This window comes from Mus musculus, chromosome X (genome assembly GCF_000001635.26).
Source record: "Mus musculus strain C57BL/6J chromosome X, GRCm38.p6 C57BL/6J".
Lineage (NCBI taxonomy): Eukaryota > Metazoa > Chordata > Mammalia > Rodentia > Muridae > Mus > Mus musculus.
The window spans coordinates 145,100,022-145,123,479 of NC_000086.7; the positions used below are offsets into that span (position 1 = coordinate 145,100,022).

At 37.4% G+C, this 23,458-nt stretch overlaps 1 protein-coding gene across 7 annotated transcripts in view; it reads left to right on the plus strand.

The window, feature by feature from the left end:
- The window catches only part of Rtl4 (retrotransposon Gag like 4), a 434,206-nt gene extending 411,813 nt beyond the window's left edge, over positions 1-22,393 (plus strand). For 3 of the 7 annotated variants that reach the window (XM_011247866.2, XM_011247862.2, XM_011247867.1), the window contains exons 3-6: positions 1,140-1,220; positions 9,410-9,464; positions 16,834-16,945; positions 19,312-22,393. In XM_011247866.2, the coding sequence (XP_011246168.1) occupies positions 19,563-20,477 (915 nt within the window). In that variant the 5' untranslated portion in view covers positions 1,140-1,220; positions 9,410-9,464; positions 16,834-16,945; positions 19,312-19,562 and the 3' untranslated portion in view covers positions 20,478-22,393. Of the gene's footprint in view, positions 1-1,139; positions 1,221-9,409; positions 9,465-9,555; positions 9,688-16,135; positions 16,257-16,833; positions 16,946-17,906; positions 17,970-19,311 lie in introns of all 7 variants that reach the window. The other 4 variants (XM_011247864.2, XM_011247865.2, NM_001033795.4 and 1 more) reach the window with 4 other exon arrangements.
- Positions 22,394-23,458: the final 1,065 nt, after the last annotated feature.

The following is a 23,458-nucleotide window of genomic DNA, read 5'->3' on the forward strand; positions in this document are numbered from 1 at the left end:
ATTGTTCTAGGTTTGTTTTTGTTGCTATAATGAAAAAAAATACTGTGACCAAAAGTAACCTAGGGCACAAATGATTTATTTTATCTCACCATTCAAAGACCATCATAACAGGGAGGTCACAACAGGAACCTGAAGCAGCTGACTATGTCATATCCATAGGCAACAGCAGAATTTTGATTTTTAATTAATTTTTTTTTACTTATTCACTTTACATCCCACTCTTTGTTCCCTCCTCTTTGTCACTCCTCACAATCCTTCCCAAACCCCTCTCTTTCTCCTCTGGGTAGATAGAGGTCCTCCTGGGTATCTACCCACCCTGGCACATCAAGTCTCTGTGAGCCTAGGCACAACCTCTCCCACTGAAGCCAGACAAGGCATCCCAGGTAGAACATACCCCACATGTAGTCCATAGCTTTAGGAAAAGCCCCCATGTTTCAGTCAAGAACAGAATTTTTATCCAATTTAGGTTCCTGCACTTCTGTGTGGGTCTGGTGCTTTGGGGGTCTTTCCATTGTCTTTCTGGCTTTTTGTTCTGGGTTGAACATTTATTCTGAAAGGGAAACAAAAGAAAGGGAGATAAATAATCCTTTTGCAATACACTGATAAGATATGAGGCATATGAAGTATTCCATAGTTTAGTAATTAGTCCCAAATCTTTTGGTTAGCTTGTGCCTATGGCAAGTAAATGTGACAAGTGCTTCTTAAAATTTTGTTTACCCTTTATGTGGGAGAGAATGGCTCGTAAGAGCTCAGCTCCTTTATCTTTCTTCCTTTACATCAAACATCAGGGAAGACTACTTCTATCTTTACTTACATTCAAGTCTGGAGAGGACTGGGTTTCTTTCTGTATGTCCAGTAGCCAAGGAGGGTTAAGTGCTGATAAAACTCCAATGAATTAGGTTTTGATTAAATATTTTCTCCTCAGGGCAGGCCTTGTTAAAAAAGAACAGAACGCTCTGCAGCTTTACTAATGGTTACTTTCACCCTCCACATGCTGATAACACCAGAGGTCCCCCCCTCCACCTTCACTGTGAGAACCTGGAGGCATTGGTGGAGCTCAACCCACAAATGGCTGGGAGCGTCCTCATACTGAGTGTCCTCAAAATTCTTCACTCACTGCTGTCCATTCTGACCCTCAGGGAACTTATGAACAGAAACTCAGGCCTTCCTACCTCCACATTGGTTCTCGTTGAAGTATCAGCTTGTGAGTTTCTACTCTGGTAAGTTGGGAGTTCTCTCTGTCTCTCTGTCTGTTTCCTTCTCTTCTCTCTCCCTCTCCCTCTCCCTCTCCCTCTCCCTCTCCCTCTCCCTCTCCCTCTCCCTCTCCCTCTCCCTCTCCCTCTCCCTCTCTTTCTCCCCCCCCCTCTCTCTCTCTCTCTCTCTCTCTCTCTCTCTCTCTCTCTGCCTCTTTAACTTGAAGACTCAGATATTTGCTCACACTGGACCATCCTGGTTGGGTGTGTACTTGCTTTTGGGAAAAGCAGCTACATTTAAGCTTGTTGCATGACTATAAACCAGAAGTAAACCTTAGAATTTTAGAAACTTATTTATTGCCTGGGCACTCTATCTTTACCATGAGTCACCTTATTTTTTGAGGAGGGCAGATATGAGGCAGTCTCCCTATTACCTCAAAACTATTCTTTTTTTAAAATTAGGTATTTTCTTCATTTACATTTCAAATGCTATCCCAAAAGTCCCCCATACCCCCCCCAATCCCCTACCCACCCACACCCACTTCTTGGCCCTGGCATTCACCTGTACTGAGGCATATAAAGTTTGCAAGACCAAGGGGCCTCTCTTCCCAATGATGGCCGACTAGGCCATCTTCTGCTACATATGCAGCTAGAGACACGCGCTCCGGAGGTACTGGTTAGTTCATATTGTTGTTCCACCTATAGGGTTGCAGACCCCTTTAGCTCCTTGGGTACTTTCTCTAGCTCCTCCACTGGGGGCCCTGTGTTCCATCCAATAGCTGTGATCATACACTTCTGTGTTTGCCAGGCACCAGCATAGCCTCATGATTCTTAATATTGGTAGGATTTGTGAATGTCAGGATTGTTGGCTGTAACTCCATGTCCAGATCCTTGGTTCCTTTCGGTATTAGCTAAACTATTATTAAGCTTCATATCATCATCACCACTACCTAGCTACCCTCTATAGTCACAATCTTTTGCACATTTTTGTAATCTTCAGAAATTACTCAGACTGAATGTCAGCTATGCATCCAGACATTTTCAAAGAAAGAAAATATCAGTATTGATGAAGTGTCTGTGACTGCAGCAACTTTAGAATAGTTTAAATTCTTCCCAAGAGTTTCATAAAATAGCATTCTTGTCTTCATGGTAGGAAAATGTAATTTCAACATAGCATGAAGGAAGTGATGACTTAACAGTTCCATGACCTCATGATGCATCACCAGTAACTATCTGCCTTAGCATTTGAGCTCATTTTGGGTATAAAAAGGAAAGAGAAGGGAAGGGGGAAATTTCAAGGGTGACAGAGAGGTAGAAGAAGGAAAACATATTTTACAGAGGAAGCTAAGAAAATATATAACAAATGAGCCAGGTGATCATATCTTAAGAATCATTGAAGAGGCATAAACAAAAATTTAAAATGATTTCTCTAATTTAAGCATTCCTTAAGGATAATTCACTAGGTTATTACATCTAAACACAGTCTGTTTCTTTTGTCCATTAAAAAAAAAGGTCTTTATCAGATGTTCGTTTTCAAATATTTAATTATTTTGCCTATCACTGTATCATAAACATTGTTCTAGAGGTTTCTTCTTCTATTTAATGAACTTCATTCAATTTCCTCTTTATGAAAACTGGACATGTTTAATAATGAAATACAAAAAGTAGGACAGAGTGAATAGGAAGAGTCATAGACATTTGGGGGTAAAAAAAAATCTATCAGCCTATTCCTCACTATCAAAAAAAAAATCTCAATTCTTGAAAGTGTAACCTCTTCATCTTCTCAGGTAATGGGAGTTCAAGACAAAATCCTGTTACTTTAGAGAAATCAGTAGGTCTCCTAAAATTGCCAGTCTCCTTGGGAACAGAAAACAGTATTTCTGAAAGCAAATATAATGTGTTGTTCTATTTTATATTTGTATAAATCAGTAGGGTATTTGGAATAACCAGAAAGTTTCTTGGCAACCCCTGACTTTTTCTTCAGTTTTGAGAGGTGAGAGTATTCTCTTTACATTGTGGGCATTCATGTGCAAATATCTGCTACTTTCACAACCTAAACCTGACATATAACCCAAGGCCTGCTATTTTGTAAAACTTTTAGCCCTCTCATTTGGTCAGCTTCATGCATTAGCCATTTCCTCATGGCTCAGACAAAGGCAGAACTAAACAAAGATGCTTGCTGGCAGACACAGGGTGGCTTATGAGCTGTGAAACACAGGGTTAGCATTTAGAACATTTGATCTCTATCGTGGATTTCTTTGACTTTGTCATCTATACAATATGCATAATCAGTGTCTTTCACCTGTCAATTGTAGTATGTAGAGATGGTCAACAATTTTCACAATCTTCAAAATTTAGTAAATCCAATCATACATATAAACTGCCATATATTAAATACTATATTATTGCCGTAAAGAGACACCATGAATAAAGAAATTTTCATAAAAATTTTAGTTGGGATTCACAGTTTTAGATGATTAGTCCATCATCATCACCATTATCATCATCATCATCATCGTGGGAAGTAGGCAAGCATGATGCTGGAACAGTAGCTGAAAACTTTACATCCTGATCTGAAAGCCCATCCCTAGTGCCATACCTCCTCCAACAATGCCATATCTCCTCCTACAGGATACACCTCCAATCATTCCCAAACAGTCCCAGTAACTGAGAACAAAAGATTTGAAACTATGAGCCTATGTGGGGTGCCTTAGTTAGGGTTTTATTGCTGTGAAGAGGCAACATGACCATGGCAACTTTTATAAAGGAAACATTTAATTTTCATAATGGTTAATATGGTAGCATGCAAGCAGACATGGTGCTAGAGAAGGGCCTGCAAGTTCTACATCTTGATCCACAAACAGAAGAAGACTGTATGCCACAGAGAACATAGCTTAAGCATAGGAGGTTTCAAATCCTGCCTCCACAGTGGCACGCTTTCTCCAACAAGGCCACACCTACTCCAACAAGGCCATACCTCCTAATAGTGCCACTCTCAATGGGCCAAGAATTTAAACACATGAATATATAGGAGCTACAACTTTTCAAATCACCACAAGGGGCATTCTCATACAAACCACTACACATACTTTATATCTTATTGTTCAGCATCTTCTGCCTACTTTCCTATCTTTGCTAATCCACCTTACTATAACTTTGTTTTGTAGAAAAGTCTAAACAGCAATGAAGTGGCACACAATGGACAGAGGGATGCAGATACATTGTCTTAATCTGTTTTGTGTTTTACTGATTAAATACATGATCTGGGCAACCTTGTTAAACAAAAGAACTTACTTGAATTATGATTTGGGTGCCTAAATAGATTTGAACCTGATACCATTGTTCTGATGAGTACTTCTTTGGCTATGTTCTAACACGGCAGAAAAACAGGGAGGAAAAAGGTCCTGTACCTAACAGACAACATATATTGGAGCCCTAAGTTGTAATAACTTAAACTTATAAAGCCAAATTTAACCCTGCTGAGATTCAACATGATTTGGGGGAGCAGAATCAATGTACCTTTATGCTTATGAAGTAGAAATCCCATCATCCAGATCTCTTACACTAGATTCTGTTCTTAATGATTCCACCATCTCACTCCCACAACTCTAGGAACTGAGCCTCTAGCACATGAAATTTTAATGATCAATTATTCAAACCATTGAAGAGAACAAGTAGGGAACTAAAGGAATTTACGCACTTTAACAAATTCTTTTGCTCAATTCCACTGTATTTATTACCAGATAATCGCTGGTCAAGCAGTCCAATGTAATTTGTTAATTTGTGGAACATCTAAATTAGAGTAACATGGGGTTGACTTTGAACTTTGGCATTTCTTCACCATAAGGACTTAGGAAAATCAATTAGCCTTTCAAAATTATTTTTATCCGTATAAAATGATGATAAATGGGACTTTGTAAGGTTGTTTTTATAACTAAATGAAATTATGGATGTAGATGGAATAGGTTAGTCAGGTTCAAAACAAATACTCTGTATGACACGGTGGTATTAAAGGCTGTTATGTGTTGTTGTTTTTGGCTTGCATACCTGCCAAGGATTCTGTCTTCATTAGCATTATTGTTTAAGTGGACTGAAAGCCCATTTTATAACTTTACAGGTAAGGCCATGGTACCTTAGCAATTCGGTACCTACTCAGTCATTATTGGGATTATTTCTGCCTTTTTAATGTTTCACTCATCTTTATAACTGTAGGTTCATTGGACACTATGGTCCTGGAACTTAAAGATTTCCTAAAGTAACAACAAATAGATCTAATTCAAATTATTATTAAGTGGTTGTAATGTTAGCTATCTAGTTCATCACTGTTTGCTCACAGGTGAGGGTCTACTTTGCTACATCACATCACAGAATATGAAATCATGATGGCCATGCATCTAATGGAATATAGCACTTGTAAAGATAGAAAACCTGAGAGTGAACAGGCATGTCATGTTTTTTTATAGCAACTTACTCTTGAGGGAAAATAATGTGGTATCACAAAAGCCTTTTAATTCTTTCCAAGGAAGTGTGCTTAAGTCTTAATTTCTTTATACTCTAACTTCACTCCTTAAAGGTTTTAGAACCTTGACATCACTATATTGAGAATCAAATCTCAAACATATTAAACACAATGAGACAAACTTAAACATAATTTTTAAGAGAATATTTTATATTTATTGTGAGAGTCGTGACTCATTTTCAGTATTCCTTTTTTTCCTCTTCAGTGATGACAATACCTAAACAAGTCATTAAAAATCACTTCTATCAGCCAGGCATGGTGGCGCATGCCTTCAATCCCAGCACTTGGGAGGCAGAGGCAGGCAGATTTCTGAGTTCGAGGCCAGCCTGGTCTACAAAGTGAGTTCCAGGACAGCCAGAGCTACACAGAGAAACCCTGTCTCATAAAAAAAACAAAGAAAAAAAAATCACTTCTATCACTGTTGATTATGGTCTCTATAGGGTTTAAAATACAGCATGACAAAACTTCTTTAGAGCCAGTAAAACAACTCCACCATGATCTTTATCACCTTTGAGGAATAATTTATAATATGTGAACTTTTTGTTTTGAGATGGTACAGAGGCTAGATAATTTTCCTTTTTGTCACTTTCAAATGTTAGTTCTTGCTGAAAGTATATTTGTAGATGAAAATAACTGATTAAACATTGTATAATGATAACAATTACTTTAAAAACTTTAAAACAACTTTAAAATAAAATGAGTACTTGAGGAAAGAAAATGGAAGATAGAGGAACACAATTGTTTTATATATCCAAGGACAGATGCATTTGAAGGCACCTAGCACAGTAGTACATTGCTTCTACTCTAAATTTACTCCGATTTACTTTAAATGGGCTGTTTGAGTACAGCTGTAAACATCCCTAAGGATAATAATTCCATGTTGTTTATTGAGCAATACAGGTTTGTCTCTAGAAGCAAATGAACTTACATACTGTCTAGTTTTTTTTTCTTGAATTACTGTTTTTCAATGAAAATAAGAGATCATGTGGCTTGGAATATGTCACTCTGAAACAATTTTCAAACTCCCTGAAGACTGAATCTCTGAGGTCTAGTGGCATGCTACAACCAATTTCCTTTACAGTGACACATCCTCACAGAAGTTAGAATGACTTGACAGTCTGACAGACACTTAAAGTGTGAAGTTGAATTAAAGATATATCACTCCTGATGGGTCTATTAAAAAAAAAAACTGTCAGTTGAAGTAAGCCCTATTCTAAGAACATATAGTACCATATCAGAGCCAGAGGGTGTTAGATAGAAATAAAGCATTGGCAGATGGACAATTTTTGATAGGCCTTTGTGAATGTGAAAACAAAGCTGAGAAAGAGTTTGGAAGTCCTCATCTGTTGCCCTTCTTTGAAATACATATTTAGAAGCTCTTTGACTTTCCTCCAGTCTCCCATGATTACTTACTTAAGCTAGCTCATAATCTATATGCTGTGTCTGGGGGGAGTGGAGACAGGCATGGAATTCTAGACAAAAATATCTTACTGTTGCTCTGCCTGTAAGTCCATCACCAGAACTTCTTGGTTGGGAAATATCCTGTTACTCTAAGAAAGGGATTGTCTCAAGTTACTATAGGAAGAATGATTTTTTTCCAACCATTTGTGGTCCAAGAACAGTAGGCATTGGATGTCAATTAAAAAAAAACAGAATAAAGTTCAGGGTATATTAAATGGCAGAAGTTACATTTAGAAATTATTTACTTCATACTCCCATTGAAATATTTAGAGACATTCACGCAATTCTCATTTAATGCATGGCTGTGCTTCAAAATATTACCATCTGTAGTGACTGAAAACTCTGTCCTTAGCAAAGATGTGTCAACAGCATTACATAGTTCTCAATGGCAGAAGGTCCATCTTGTAAGAATTCCAAACCTATTTCTTTGTTTTATGTATACTATAAATATTTATTGTTCACAGAAGTAGAGTCAGTTGTAGTGGTCTTAAACACATACATATATTTGCCAAAACCTGTCAACTAAGGCCAGGTATTGTCATGAAGATCTTTAACCCAAGCACTCTGGAGCAAAAAGTAGGAGGATCTCTGTAGGTTCAAAGCCAACCTGGTCAACATAGTGAATTCTATGCCAGTTAGTGCTATATACTGAGACCTTGTCCCTGAAACAAAAGCATTAACTATGCATTTCAAGTAACTACATTTTATTTTTGGTAAATTATATATCCAGTAAAATAGATTTTAGGCCAACATTGTACATAACAAATTAGATATTATTAGAAATGTGATTTAATAAAAATAATAAAATAGATAGATACTTGCAGCCAGCTATTAGACTGAGCATGGGGTTCTCAATATAGGAGTTAGAAAACAGAATGAAGGAGCTGAAGGAGTTTGCAATCCCATCGGAGGAACAACAATATGAATCAGCCTGACCACCCACCCCAGAGCTCCCAGGGACTAAACCACCAGCCAAAGAGTACACATTAAAGGATCCCTGGCACCAGCCACATATATAGCAGAGGATGACCTTGTTGGGCATCAATTGGGAGGAGAGGCCCTTGGTCCTGTGAAGGCTTGATGCCTCAATGTAGAGGGAATATCAGGACGGGGAAGCCGGAGTAGGTGGGTGGGTGGGGGAACATCCTCATAGAAGCAGGGGGATAGGGGATGGGATAGAGAGTTTTTGAAGAGGAAACCAGGAAAGGGGATAACATTTGAAATGTAAATAAAAAAATATAAATTTTTTTTTAAAAATTAAGAAAAAAGAAAAAATTTATATGCTTTTTCTCGAGTCTGTAGTTCTAAATTGGCATCTTGAATCTGTTCTAGTCAAAGCTCATAAGTCTAGTGACAGTGTTTTCTAACATGTGGGGGATATTGAGAAGGGGACTGTTTATTTGCTACCTAGAAAGTGTCATTCTCTGCAATGTCTATATATAGTTTGTCACCTGCTATTGGTCTCTAACAATGTTCTTCATTTACTTTCTTTTTTTGCCTCAGAAATTTTCAGTAAGTTTGAGATGCATTTTATTCTTGATCAGGCTAAACCAATTTTAGACTGAGTTAATGGCCTTTAGAAAGGGCAAGTTATATCCCCAAAACTTATAAAAAAATTTATGACCATTATTAGTTTCTAGGTGAAGAAATTTAGGAATAGATGAAATCTAAATTCTCAGAGCTGTTGCGTGGAGTTCATGTCTTTAAACTTGAGTGCAGATCAGATTCCAGAGCCTGTGCTAATTAGTATATCCTTATGTCTTCAGTATTAAAACAGTAGCTATCTTTTATTAAGTGGATGCTATGAAACAGGTGTTAAGTTAAGCAGTTTATACGCATGATTTCCATTGTTCTGGAATGCTTATGCTTCATGGGGGATCATTACTGTTTCCTGGTATTCAACATAGTGCCTGGCACAAAAGAGACATTCACTATAGATTTATTAAATGAAATGATCAACCATCTGAGGTGGATGTAATAAATTCCATTTATGAATAATGAAAATGGAGCTTAAAGACATTAACATGCTTAAGAAGAATGTCATTGTCTAAGCAGCTGGTAGAGTCATCAGATGTACATAAATCATTATGTGTCTCGATGTTGAGGGCTTAAGGAAGCCCATCAAATAGAAAGAGATATCTCTATAATAAGTATATAGAAATAGGATTACTAGTGGTAGTGGTCAAACATTGAGAGAATCTCACCTGTTTCTACCTTATGTTTTCACATTCTACAGAATTTCACCATTGTTCAACTCTGCCTATTTACACATGGAGAACAATACTAAAGTGGTAAGCAATTTTTCCATCTTCACTGAAACTTAACTTTAAATGCCATACCAAGTAGCTTCATCCTTTCACTGGCATTTATTTTCTTTCCAAGTTTCTAGATAATATTGATTAGGGAAACTTTACTAAGAAGGAAGTAAGATATAAACAAAATTATACATCCATCTGAACATACTGTATTTCTGGAGTATCAACTTCTTCTCACTGATTTGGCAAAGGTTTGTAGGTAAGTTTAAGGTGTCTTCTGGACATGAGCCCAATTGACACAGCTCTTTACCTATATTTCTTTACGGTTAATTCATTCATCTGAGGTTCAAAAATGTTAAGAACATTAAGAAATACTGGCATTTGGACATATTTTCTGCTCATATTAACAAAGAATAAAGATGGTATATATAGCAAATATAAACAATAAAACCACCTCTGTAATAACTAGTTTATCTATGGCTGCTATAAGCAAATGTTAACCAACTTAAAGAATTCCTGAATGCCTCTATGGATACAGAGAAGGATATTGGGCCCTGGGTACAGAAAGATGAAGTTAGCTTTTTCTTCTTCTTCTTTTTTAATCTCACAGTTTATAAAGGAGCAATAAACATTTAATAATTCATTAAAAGTTATGCAAGTATTATAAAGAAGAAATATGAGGACAGATAATATATTGAATGGCTGACACTGAGCCACCTCCTTGCTGCACATCAGGGGACTTGGGAACAACTACCTTGCTATAACACTGCAGATTTCTAGATAGAAACATGGTGATGACAAAGACTTTTGGACAGAAACTTTCCAGGGCCTCCCAACAATATAATGCTATAAATGGTTTCTAATGTTGAAAGCAGCTAAATGCCAGTAACTGTACATATGTTATTGCCTCTATTGTATATAAATACATACAGTTTTCTCTGCAACAGAGATGTCACAGATGTTACTTGTTCCAGGTCTTATAGCCTGGGTTAAGTGAGATTGGGATTTTGATTCAAAATATCTCATTTCAAATTTCCAGATATTTTTTAAAAACCACTCTTTAAAGCTGCTTCGAATAGCATAATTGTAGTAGATATATATATATATTGACAATTCTAGTTTCAAATCTAAAGTCAAGTCATTTTAATTCTTTAAACAACTTTCCCCTTTTTTTTCTTAATTGAAAATTTCATGCCTGTAATCACTGTATCTTAATCATATTCACCCCTTGCTCCCTTTCTAACTCCCATAAAGATCCTTCCATCATTTCCTCCAAACTTCATCTTCTCCTTTTTTTTCAATTTTTTATTAGATATTTTCTTCATTTACATTTCAAATGCTATCCCGAAAGTCCCCTATACCCTCCCCCTGCCTTGCTTCCCTACCCACCCACTCCTACTTCTTGGCCCTGGCATTCCCCTGTACTGGGGCAGATAAAGTTTGCAATACCAAGGGGCTCTCTTCCCATTTTACCAAGTTATACTTAATGTAAAAGTCATTCCTTACCTACTCTACAGCTTATAATGAAATCGTAGAAACATAGTTAGAACATACGAAAGAGTCTGCATGTGTGTGAGATGTTACTAGCTCCAGAACCATGAAGTGCCAGTTCTTGAGTGTCATATCATGGAGCATATAATCTCTGTATTGCTTGCTCCTAGTCAATGCTTTGTGAGGAAAAATGGCTAACTAGGAAGGGTTTGGGATTAGACCATAGTATAGTGGCCCATAAACATGTCTCAAACCAATTTCTATTCATTGAGCCCCATATTCATCATCTCTAAGATTTCTCTAATCCAGGGGTTTTCAACCCTCCTAATGCTTCAGCCCTTCAATACAGATCCTCCACTTGTGGCTACCCTAACTATTAAAATTATTCTTCTTTCAACTTCATAACTATAAGTTTGCTACTGTTATGAATCAGAATATAAATGTCTGAAATGCAGGATAGCTGATATGTGACCCCTGTGAAAGGGTCATTTGACCTCTGAAGTGTTCACCATCCACAGGTTGAGAACCAGTGCCAAACTGAGGCTTTTTAGAAGACTTCTTATAATCAGAAAACATGATATATACTAAGTTGCATATATTAAGCTTTCTCTACCTGGAACAGAGCAGCAGGTTGCACACCACTGGGACCTGCAAATGCAAAAGGAGGTTGAATCTAAGTGGGCTAGGCTCTGTCAGCTCATCAGCTGTGAGTGGTGTGCAGCACTAAGTGAATTGCACTTAATGAATTAAAGATGAAAGAGACAGCAGGGAGCATGAATGCAGAAGAAGACCTTTCACTTCAAATTTAAAGGGCTCATTTTATGATGATTTGCGGTCTGTAGATTAGAATTTTTACACTCATTCCCTAATTGTTTACTTGAAACAGCATGTACTGTTTGAAATGATGGGAGCATAGGGAACAGACAAAGAAACCAAATGAAGAATTCAAATTGGTAAACAAGACCTGTATATCTTAGCCATGGAGTCTCCTCCTGGATCAGAGGCTAAAGTATGAGTGCACAGCAGGTAAAGTTTTAGTTGAGTGGTAGACATGCAGGTGAGGTTCTACGTTGTATATCACTCAACAGTCATTTCCTCATGGTTTATCTCTGTGTTCAAGCAAACTATAGAATCTATGGGTTTGAAAGAACAAGATCATTTTTATGATGCCTCACTGTTTTACAATTCCTGGACTTTCTATTCTAATGTCCCACAGTGGAGGAATTCTAGTTCTGTTTGTCCTCTAATGATAAAGAAGTCAGAACTTATCTCACAGAGAGAGCCACCCATCTCTATTCCCACTCTCTCAATTTTATCTTTAAATAGCTTTTTTCTTGACACAGAGAGTAAAGTAGTCTACATGAGAGTCCTTTGAAGAACACCGCTCATGTATCAAACTTCTCCCTTGCTCCCCAACTTAGACTTAACATCTCAGTAGCTTGGTTTATGACTTGGAAAACAGCAAAGTTGCAGGCGGGAAGTGAAGTAATAAACATAAAATTTGTTATTGACAGATACAAATATTAGTGCATGTAGATAGCAAAATCTATGCAGTAGAGATCCCTATGTTGCATGTGTGGCTCTTTGATGAATTCAAGAATCATAAAGGGAACCTAGGGGACTGGGACAGAATATTTGTTGTACTTGTAAGTTCATAAGAAGCTAAGCTATGAGTCCAACTGAAGATGCAGAAACACTGAAAATGAAAGGAAACCCTAAGATCTGATTCACCACAGTGTTCTGAAGGACATAAGTCATGCCAGCTCACCTGCTGTGTTTGTGATATGGGGATATGTAGATAACTGTGTTCTCTTATTCATAGACAGAGAAGAATAGACTATTGTAATCCTTTGGAAGGAAGCCGTAATGTCCCAAGAACAGGGTCAGCTTGATTGCTACTTATGCTGTCATCTCCAAGCTAGACAAATATTCCGTACCTAGACGTGACCTGCACTAGAACAGTTTAAGGAAGTCATAGAGGCTTAGAAAAAAAAAAAACAATCAACATACCATATACTACTTTGGAGCTGTTTTGAGAGATACAGTTTTACTTCTAAAAATGACCCAAACTGGCTTTTGAGGTATATCCCTGTAATCTTGGTACTTAACGTTGATAACTCAGGAAGACCATGCCATGGCTACAGAGTAAGTTTCATCCAACCAAGGCTAAAGAGTGAAAACTGGTCTCTACCCTCCTTCCAAGTGTCCATAATGCTAAAATTAAAAGAACCCTTAGAAAGAAAGCCTTCAAACTAAAGTTTCTCAAAAGTATTCATTGAAATTTCTGCATCAACATCACATATAGACCTTATTCGTATTTCTAGGACTTATCCAAGAGCAAATATTCCATACTTTCCATAGATGAAATAAAAAAAAAAGTATGTTAAAATCCAAGGAGATTCTGGGACCTCTCTGTGCGTCTCTGTGTGTGTGTGTGTGTGTGTGTGTGTGTGTGTGTGTGTGAGATCAGTGTCCAATATTCCCGTGATTAAATGCAAGGACCACTTATACAAATATTAACTGAAACCCCTATAAAAAGTATGCCTATGTTCACTAAGCTTTTGAGTTAGAATATATGGACTATGCTAAAATGTAAGAATCCCAATACTCTTCAGAATACAGATAGAGATATGTAGGTCCAGACAAAGAAAAAAATAGCTTATTCAAGGTTATTCTTCTGAAAGGAAGAAGAACAGAAGAAGTGTACACTGATATCTCTAAGAAAGTCCAAAGAAATGCTCCTCTGCTCACCTTTATGAGAGGGATACTTCAACTTATTACCTGTGACTACCAATTTCCTTAGACGTTCTGAAGCTCAAGATAGAATTTTAGTTTCTCTTTGTAGTTTCATGATCACAGATAAAATAGTTTAAAAGTAAGAGTGTAAGGTCACAAAGATCTCTTATACAAAATACAGCACTGCAGGCCTGAGCTACTTGGTTCTTTGTTACTAGAACGAAGTGCCTGAGATAGTCAGCTTAAGGGAGAAAAATATTTATTTTTGCTCACTATTTTGGTAGCCAGTTAGCCCTATTGATATGGGGTTTGGGCAGGGTGGAAACACATTTTCATAGAGTCCAGAAAGTAAAAGGAAAGAAAAAAACAGTCAGCATTCTCCTTGAAAACTTAGGTCAATGACCTATGCCCTTTCATCAAGCACTACTTCTTTTTTTTTTTTCCATTTTTTATTAGGTATTTAACTCATTTACATTTCCAATGCTATACCAAAAGTCCCCCATATCCACCCACCCCCACTCCCCTGCCCACCCACTCCCCCTTTTTGGCCCTGGTATTCCCCTGTACTGGGGCATATAAAGTTTGCAAGTCCAATGGGCCTCTCTTTCCAGTGATGGCCGACTAGGCCATCTTTTGATATATATGCAGCTAGAGTCAAGAGCTCCGGGGTACTGGTTAGCTCATTATGTTGTTCCACCTATAGGGTTGCAGATCCCTTTAGCTCCTTGGCTACTTTCTCTAGCTCCTCCATTGGGAGCCCTATGATCCATCCATTAGCTGACTGTGAGCATCCACTTCTGTGTTTGCTGGGCCCCGGCATAGTCTCACAAGAGACAGCTACATCTGCGTCCTTTCAATAAAATCTTGCTAGTGTATGCAATGGTGTCAGCGTTTGGATGCTGATTATGGGGTGGATCCCTGGCTATGGCAGTCTCTACATGGTCCATCCTTTCATCTCAGCTCCAAACTCCGTCTCTGTAACTCCTTCCATGGGTGTTTTGTTCCCAAATCTAAGGAGGGGCATAGTGTCCACACTTCAGTCTTCATTCTCCTTGAGTTTCATGTGTTTAGCAAATTATATCTTATATCTTGGGTATCCTAGGTTTGGGGCTAATATCCACTTATCAGTGAATACATATTGTGTGAGTTTCTTTGTGAATGTGTTACCTCACTCAGGATGATGCCCTCCAGGTCCATCCATTTGGCTAGGAATTTCATAAATTCATTCTTTTTAATAGCTGAGTAGTACTCCATTGTGTAGATGTACCACATTTTCTGTATCCATTCCTCTGTTGAGGGGCATCTAGGTTCTTTCCAGCTTCTGGCTATTATAAATAAGGCTGCTATGAACATAGTGGAGCATGTGTCCTTCTTACCTGTTGGGGCATCTTCTGGATATATGCCCAGGAGAGGTATTGCTGGATCCTCCGGTAGTACTATGTCCAGTTTTCTGAGGAACCGCCAGACTGATTTCCAGAGTGGTTGTACAAGCCTGCACTCCCACCAACAATGGAGGAGTGTTCCTCTTTCTCCACATCCTCGCCAGCATCTGCTGTCACCTGACTTTTTGATCTTAGCCATTCTGACTGGTGTGAGGTGGAATCTCAGGGTTGTTTTGATTTGCATTTCCCTGATGATTAAGGATGTTGAACATTTTTTCAAGTGCTTCTCTGCCATTCGGTATTCCTCAGGTGAGAATTCTTTGTTCAGTTCTGAGCCCCATTTTTTAATGGGGTTATTTGATTTTCTGAAGTCCACCTTCTTGAGTTCTTTATATATGTTGGATATTAGTCCCCTATCTGATTTAGGATAGGTAAAGATCCTTTCCCAATCTGTTGGTGGTCTTTTTGTCTTATTGACGGTGTCTTTTGCCTTGCAGAAACTTTGGAGTTTCATTAGGTCCCATTTGTCGATTCTCGATCTTACAGCACAAGCCATTGCTGTTCTGTTCAGGAATTTTTCCCCTGTGCCCATATCTTCAAGGCTTTTCCCCACTTTCTCCTCTATAAGTTTCAGTGTCTCTGGTTTTATGTGAAGTTCCTTGATCCACTTAGATTTGACCTTAGTACAAGGAGATAAGTATGGATCGATTCGCATTCTTCTACACGATAACAACCAGTTGCAAGCACTACTTCTTAAGAGTTCCAACACCTTCCAATTGAGCCAAGCTGAAAACCAAATCCTTAAGGCATGTTCTTTTTTGTGGACATCCCAGATCTAATAATCCATATAAAGAGATGTCTTCAAATGTCATCTCAAATAGTTTTGTGTCCATAGTAACTATTAACTATGGTTTTGAGCTAAGTGTCTATAACCAAAATAAAAATTTACAAAAACCATTTGTTGTTATAGTTTTCAGAGTTGAAACATGTACTTATTAGGCAAAAGCTTATATCTATGCAGTTTCTATATGATCTGTTCCAGCCACATGGGTCTGAGAGTTCAAAACCTATGCATTTGAAATTTCTGCTCTGTTTCAGCTTTGGCTCTTTAAGGCTACATCCTTCAGACTGTCAGTCTTTGCAACAGCATCTTCTATGGACAATCCAATAGAAGGTCAATGACCTCAGGCAGAAGTAATTTCACAAATGAGATGACCAGGTAGATTTTCTCTGAAGGAATGAGTATTTGCCATTGACAACAATAGCATTGTATGATTTGCATGTGGGCTAATGCTTTTAATTTAGCAAGTGTTTCACCCTTGCTACATAATTAGAAAAATTAAATGCTAAGCCACCCTGAATACATAATTCTGTATAGAATTAGGAGCTCTCACAAAGATATAAAATTGCTGAGGGTAGAAAGAAAGGTCAAAAGGCAGAGACATAAAGGAAAAGTTCTAATCATACCCTTCCAATTAAAAAAAAAGTTTACTAGAGGTCCACAATTCCTTCTTATTTCATTTCTGAAATCAAAGAGGTCTATGAGATGTAAGTCAATTTTTCATTAATTTGTTTCTAAAATCCAGTTGACAGCAAAACTTGACCTGATTTGACATGAATTTCATCTATAACCAATTGAGTATGAATATTCAGACATTTTTTTCCTGCTGAAATTTTAATGGCTTAATTATGAGATGTCTCCCCAGATACTGCAGAAAATGTTATATAATAAACAGTAATGTACTGTGTTACCTTTCAAGAATCTGAAAAGGTGAAATTTGAATTTTAAAACACAGATGTACAACTACGGACCTAGAGAAATGATTGCTAACATTTATGGGCCCTTTGCCACTGACATGAAGCTGTGACAGTCTCCTTTCACTTCAGCCAACCATCAAAATCTATGAGGTAGGTGTTATAAGCATTTCTTTTTTATGAATATGTTTTCTTATTTTACTGTGTAAATAGTCTTGGTACATATGAGACATATTATACTCCAGTAATAGCATTTAGAACTGTTAAAACAAGAAACAAACTATAATTTAAAACTTATTCTCAACTAAGAGCAAAGGCTATACCTTCTGCCTGGAATGCATACAACATGAACAGTGCCCTAGGAGAAATGCTGTGATCCATGCATTTATGTGAACACATGTATACACATAAACATTTTGCTACATGCAGATATTAATATATATATATATATATATATATATATATAGAGAGAGAGAGAGAGAGAGAGAGAGAGAGAGAGAGAAATGCTATGCTTATAGTATATGAGCAATACTTTAATGTTTGGAGAGTGATTCTCAAAGAGATTAAAAACTTGTTCAGTCTTACAGCTATTGGCTGAGCTAGAATTGTCTCAGGTCATTTTGTCTGTAGAGTACTGACACATATACATCTCCACAAAAAACACACACACACATACACACACACACACCAAAGAGCACAAAATCAGAAATCATAATATACAAGCAAGATGTCAGTAAGACAACAATCCCCAAACAAGCAAATTATGACAAAACAATACCCAAAAATATACCACTGAGTTCATTTTACATTTGCCAACAACTGCTTGGCATGTGCCCACCCTTAAGTGTGGTCAATATACACAGTGAGACTCGACTGGTAAAAATTAATTTTCCTTAGTAAATAGATTTCAGTTGGAGACTGCTTTCTGGTTAGGAATGGGAGCTATTGTCCATTTTGCCCTCCTAACTCTAGGAACCTATTTGAGTTGAACTGTACAGGTCCTGTGCATGCTGCCACCATCTCTATGAGTTCATCAGTTCTGAAAGACAGGGTCTCCTTGGTGTCTACCATTACACTGGCTCTTATAATCTTTCTTCCTCCTCTTCTATCATAGCTTCCCAAGCCCCTGAGAAGAGGACTTTGATGAAGACATCCCATTTAGGACTGATGTCCCAAGGTCTCTCACTTTGTGCATATTGTCCAGTTATAGATCTGTATTAGTCCCTACCTACTAAAAGAAGAAGCTTATCTCATGATGAATGAGGAAGACACTAATCTTTTAAGTATAGCAGAATGTCATTAAGAATTATTTTATGCCTGACATGGTGGTGCACGCCTTTAATCCCAGCACTTGAGAGGCAGAGGCAGGCGGATTTCTAAGTTCGAGGCCAGCCTGGTCTACAGAGTGAGTTCCAAGACAGCCCAGCCAGGGCTACACAGAGAAACCCTGTCTTGAAAAAACAAAACAAAACAAAAAAGAATGATTGTATTGTTATATCCTTATATCAGAACAAGCTTTTGGTTTATTCCTAGGTCAATGGCCTATCTACTGAGAGATTTATATTTTGAAAGAATCAATGATAATATGTTTTTGAGCATTGGCAGCCTATTGAAGCCCATTTAGATTGTATCTTTAACAAGGAAGGATAGTCAAAAAATGAAATAAAGAGTAGTTCAAAAGAACTGATATGTCACATGCTTGTGGATTATTCTGAATTTTTAATGGTTACTTTCTTCTTATCAATGCTTGGAGGAGTGTTGAACATTTTCATCTTTATACTTTTAAGAACATTCTGTTCTTATTTGTGAAGTTCTCAATCTTATGTCTTTATCTTCCTTGTGAGGTCCTAATTATTTCTATGGCAACAAAAATGTGACCTTATACAAGGACATGGTAGAAAAAAATAGATTAACAACACAGCACTCAGATATTAGGTAGTAATGGAGGCTTAAAGTAGTGAGTGTGAAATACAGTCAGTGATTATTTCAATATAGACTACAATACACATTCTAATCACATTGAAAATCTTAGCAAAGTATCTTTGAAAAGTTATTCAGTGGGTCCTTGCTGGGACTTGGTTTTCTGTATTCCTAAAAATGTCTCTGGTTAGATCAATGCTCTAGTTCCCTGATCAGTTTTCGAGTGGTCAGAAGCATGAAGTATCATCACACTCACATAGAGTATGGATAGCTGGAGGAACTGCTGCTTTTGATTGCTTCTATGATAAGCATCCTAAATCTGATATTAACTAGCTAGGTGACCTTAGACAAACATTTTTGTTTCTCTGAGTCTCTGTTTTTAATCTGTGAAATCATAATTTTTTTTAGTCTGTATGATCACCAAGAATATTTTGGACTCTAATCTAAAATTATTTGACAGTGATTATAAAAGACATTTTAGAACAATGAGTTAGTGTGAAGTTTAATAGCTATCTTTATAAAGAAAGAGAAGAAGAATAATTGCTGTGTCTATTATATGTATTTTCTTAATTCAAATACTCTCCTCTATGTATCCTAAGGTGATCCGTGTGTTTGGAATGTGTAAAACACTGACATTCTCCATTAAGAAGAAACAGTGATGTATAGAAGATAATGGTTTTTGTGGCATCTCTTCAGCTCAACTCAGCATTCTCTAGTGATATTGAATAGCTGTTTTCTGCTTGGACACAGCACTGTCCTTTCAGATCCCAAACCAATCCACTGCCTGTCCCTTGGTCTTGGGTACCAGCACTGAATTTCTATTCAGTTCTACATAATTGCAAGAGACACAATGGAGAAGTGTACAGAATCTCTACCAAACTTAAATGCAGAGACTTCCTTTTTGAGAGGAGGCAATCTGATTCTGCAGCCACAAGTTCAACATCCAACTGATGATAAACCTCCTATAACAGGGCAAGTTGTACCTGCCCTGAATACCCCAGTGATGTCTGGTCCTTACTCAGGTGACCATATTCCTCAGTTTCATGGTAACCCAGCCAGTGTCAAAGGTTTTTTTGCTCAGGTGACCACCTATTTGAGGGCTCTGGATATTTCTAATCCTGCAGATAATGCCCGAGTCAAGCACTTTTTTGACTACCTGTCACAGCAGATGCAAAATTGTGATGTCCTATCTGAGTCTACCCAGAATAATCTATTGAAACAATATGAGAACTTTGTTCTTGAGTTGCAGCAATCATTTGGTGAACCAATGACACAAGAAACGACACCTCCAATGAATGTTACAGTTGACAAAAGCAACATCTCTCCACAGGATGCTACTAATTTCCAACTTCATGCTCCAAATTTGAGTTATCGTGAGACCAATCAGAGAGACCAGTTCCAAAATGGACAAGCTGACCCCACTCAGAATGAAGAAATCACAGATATAATGGACAACCTACCAGATTTGATCACTCAGTGCATTCAGCTAGACAAAAAACACAAAGATAGGCCAGAGCTCCTACAGTCAGAAAGTCATGTTCCAATGTTTGCTTCCACAAATCATTACCAGTCCTTCATTGGCCCCGTGCGTCCACTACCAAAGGATGGGCCTAGACAGTTGCAGGGAGCCCACCTGCCTGTCACTCCTGCCAAAAGAGCCCGGCAGCAAGAAACTCAGTTATGTGTCTACTGTAACCAGGCTGGTCACTTCACAAGAGATTGCCTTGCTAAACGTTCTAGAACTCCAGCAAGGAAAAAAATGTAGCTAGCTTACTAGTAAGAGGAGGATAGGAAATCACTTTGTAAACTCATACCCTCTCACCTTTGGCCTTAGTGATTTATAAACTTTCACAAACTTCAAAATACAAATGAGTTGCTGTGGCATCACATTAAAAAACAGACAAAAACATTTACATCCCCAGGAATTTGAACAACCAGAAGTTGTTGTTTGAAAGATAGCCCCTCCTCAACCTTGTCCTAACAACAATGATGAAGATAATTAACAGAAACTTAATAGTTGGGACCAATCAGCTTCAAGAGTTCTAAAGGTTTGCAAAGAAGACTCTCTACAGTCTGAACCAATCAATCAATCAATCAATCAATCAATCAATAAATAAATAAATATAAAATTAAAAATTAAAAAAAAAACCCTCACAATGTACCGAGATCCACATCCCTACCAAAGGATGAAATCGTGGTTGATTCTATTGGACCAAATCCCATAGCTTATGTGCCTAGGACTGAGCCCAAAGCTTTTATCGTCTATTGATCTGTTTCTCAGTGACTTATTTGTTCAGGTCTTTTGTTTGCACTCATAGTGGCATCACCATATCCAACAATACCTTTGTCATCAAGAGACCAGAATCTGGATTCTGTTCTACCCGTTAATCAGACTTTAGTGCCAACACATGACAATCATCCTGGAACTAAATCTCTGCCACCCATTTATACAGCTATGTATTTTGTTGCCAGCTGAAGACTCCTGCTTCCCCAACATGCTGAACTTCTCGGCTATTGGCAAACCAAATTATATGGTCATTTGAACTGAATAATGATTCATTATTGGCAACTTTCTTTGAGGAATAGCCTCTCTGGCAGTTAACATACTTTGAACCTGCCAATCCAAGCTTAGTCATATGTTCCTCTTTTAGGTTTGAACATATATATGGCTAACTCTAATGGTTTAGGATAATGACCAAGTGAGACATTTAAAGACATTTGTTTAAGGTATCCTATCATAGTTACTGTAACAGCAGTATGTTCTTGCTGCCTGAACAGAGAACAATCTCGACTAAGGACTGACTTTTCAGCCTGCAGTAGTTCGTGACTTCCTAGGCCTCACTATTTATAATCACTGCCAATTGCTACCAAGCTATGCTCCTATGGACCACCTTTGGCTATTATCTAATTGAGGACCTTGGAAAGCAATGGAATTACATAGAACTTTTGGAAACAACTCATCTAAAAAATCCTGTGCACATATATTAATACCATCTGTGCACAAAACTAAAGTACTGGGGTGTTCTTTTGCTTGTCTTTTACTCTTGGCACACATCAGCTCTATGTATAAATAGACGATGTAGGTGATGATGCTTCTACAAAAAAATGGAATGATGTGCTAGAAAGGCACAACTTCTTAGACATGTTAACATCTATTGTTGCTCAGTATTTGTTGGTAATTACCAGTTCTTTGTTCATTGCTTCTTGGTGCTGGTGTATTTCCCCATAATGAATTCCTGAAATCAGTCATTTCATATTCCTTAATAGCCACTCAGAACATGAAGTGCCATTGCACTGTGGTCTTGTTCCTTGAGAATTGTGCTTAGTTTTCAATACTTAATCCCAGATAGAGCCTTACTGCTCTCATCTTGTAGCACCAAGAAATATCTCTTCATCCATCAGTGCCTCACTAACCACTGTGCCAATCCCTACTTACATTCACAAGCAGTTTGTTCCTTTGTCAGTAGCTTGCTATATATTCACAGTACTTCATAAATGAACATAATAAGGAGATATGAATGCACATATTCCAATTGTGCTAAGAAATCCCCTCTCCATTACTGGGATTGTATGAGAAACTTTATCAAGTAGAGTTATTTAAATGTTGAGTGAGTCTAGGATTTTCATAAAGAATCGTCATCTATCTCTTCTAATTCTATAATAAAGGACTTATCCAAATGACCTGTAATCATGTTCTTTTTCTTCCTTTTTATTTCTTTGGGGGGTGGCAACGAAGGAAGAAATAAATGCATCTTTATTTGTAGGTGATATCATATTCAGTGTGAAACACTTAAAGAAAATGCAAATAATACCCAAATGCAAAATTACAAGACAACTTGTAAAGTCACAGGATGAAAGATCAGTATAGAAAACTTAATCATATTTGTGTAAACTAGCAGCAAACATTCCTAAATTTAAATGTAACAAGATCCATTTTATAGACGTGAAACAGATTCAGGCCTTTGCCCACAATTTAAGAGAAAGAACTTAAAACTTGTACAATGAAAACCACAAACCATTGTTGAAAGTAATTAAAGAATATTTCCAATTCGTGCTCATAGGTTAGAAGGAGCAAGGCTTTTTTGTAGAACTTGACAAATTATTCATAAAATCAAAATAGAAATGCAATATATCAAAATTGTGGGAAAGTTTCACTAGCCTGGCCATTTTGAGTAGTGGAGCAGATTTAGTCATAGAAATTAGCCTTGCGTTTGGTAGCAATTGAGTTTTAATAAAAGTGTCCAATTTCTCAATTAGGAAAAAAATCTTTCAAATGAATAATTGCAATAACACCTTTTTAAAATCCTTACCTCAGAATGGATCACTAATATCCAATGAAAGCTAAAATGAAAAACATTTTATGACCTTTGGCCACATAGAATACATCTATATGTGATACCAAATCACAAGCCATGAAAGAGAAAAGATAAATTAACCTTTACAAAACTGAAGAATATTTTCGCAAACATTAAGAAAATGAAAGGTGTTGCTACAGAGTGTAATCTAACTACTTGGGAGGCTGAGACAGGTAGATAGGTAATTTTGGAGAAGGCTAGTCTGGGACACAGCAAGGCAGAATAAAATAAAGGACTGAAGGAAGGAAGGAAAGAAGGAAGGGAGAGAGGGATAAATAGCTACATGTGGGTAAAAAATACTTGCCAATGATGAGTTGGGTAATAAGCTTGCATCCAGAATATAGAGAAGTTTTAACACGTAGTATTAATACATGCCAATTCAAAATCAACA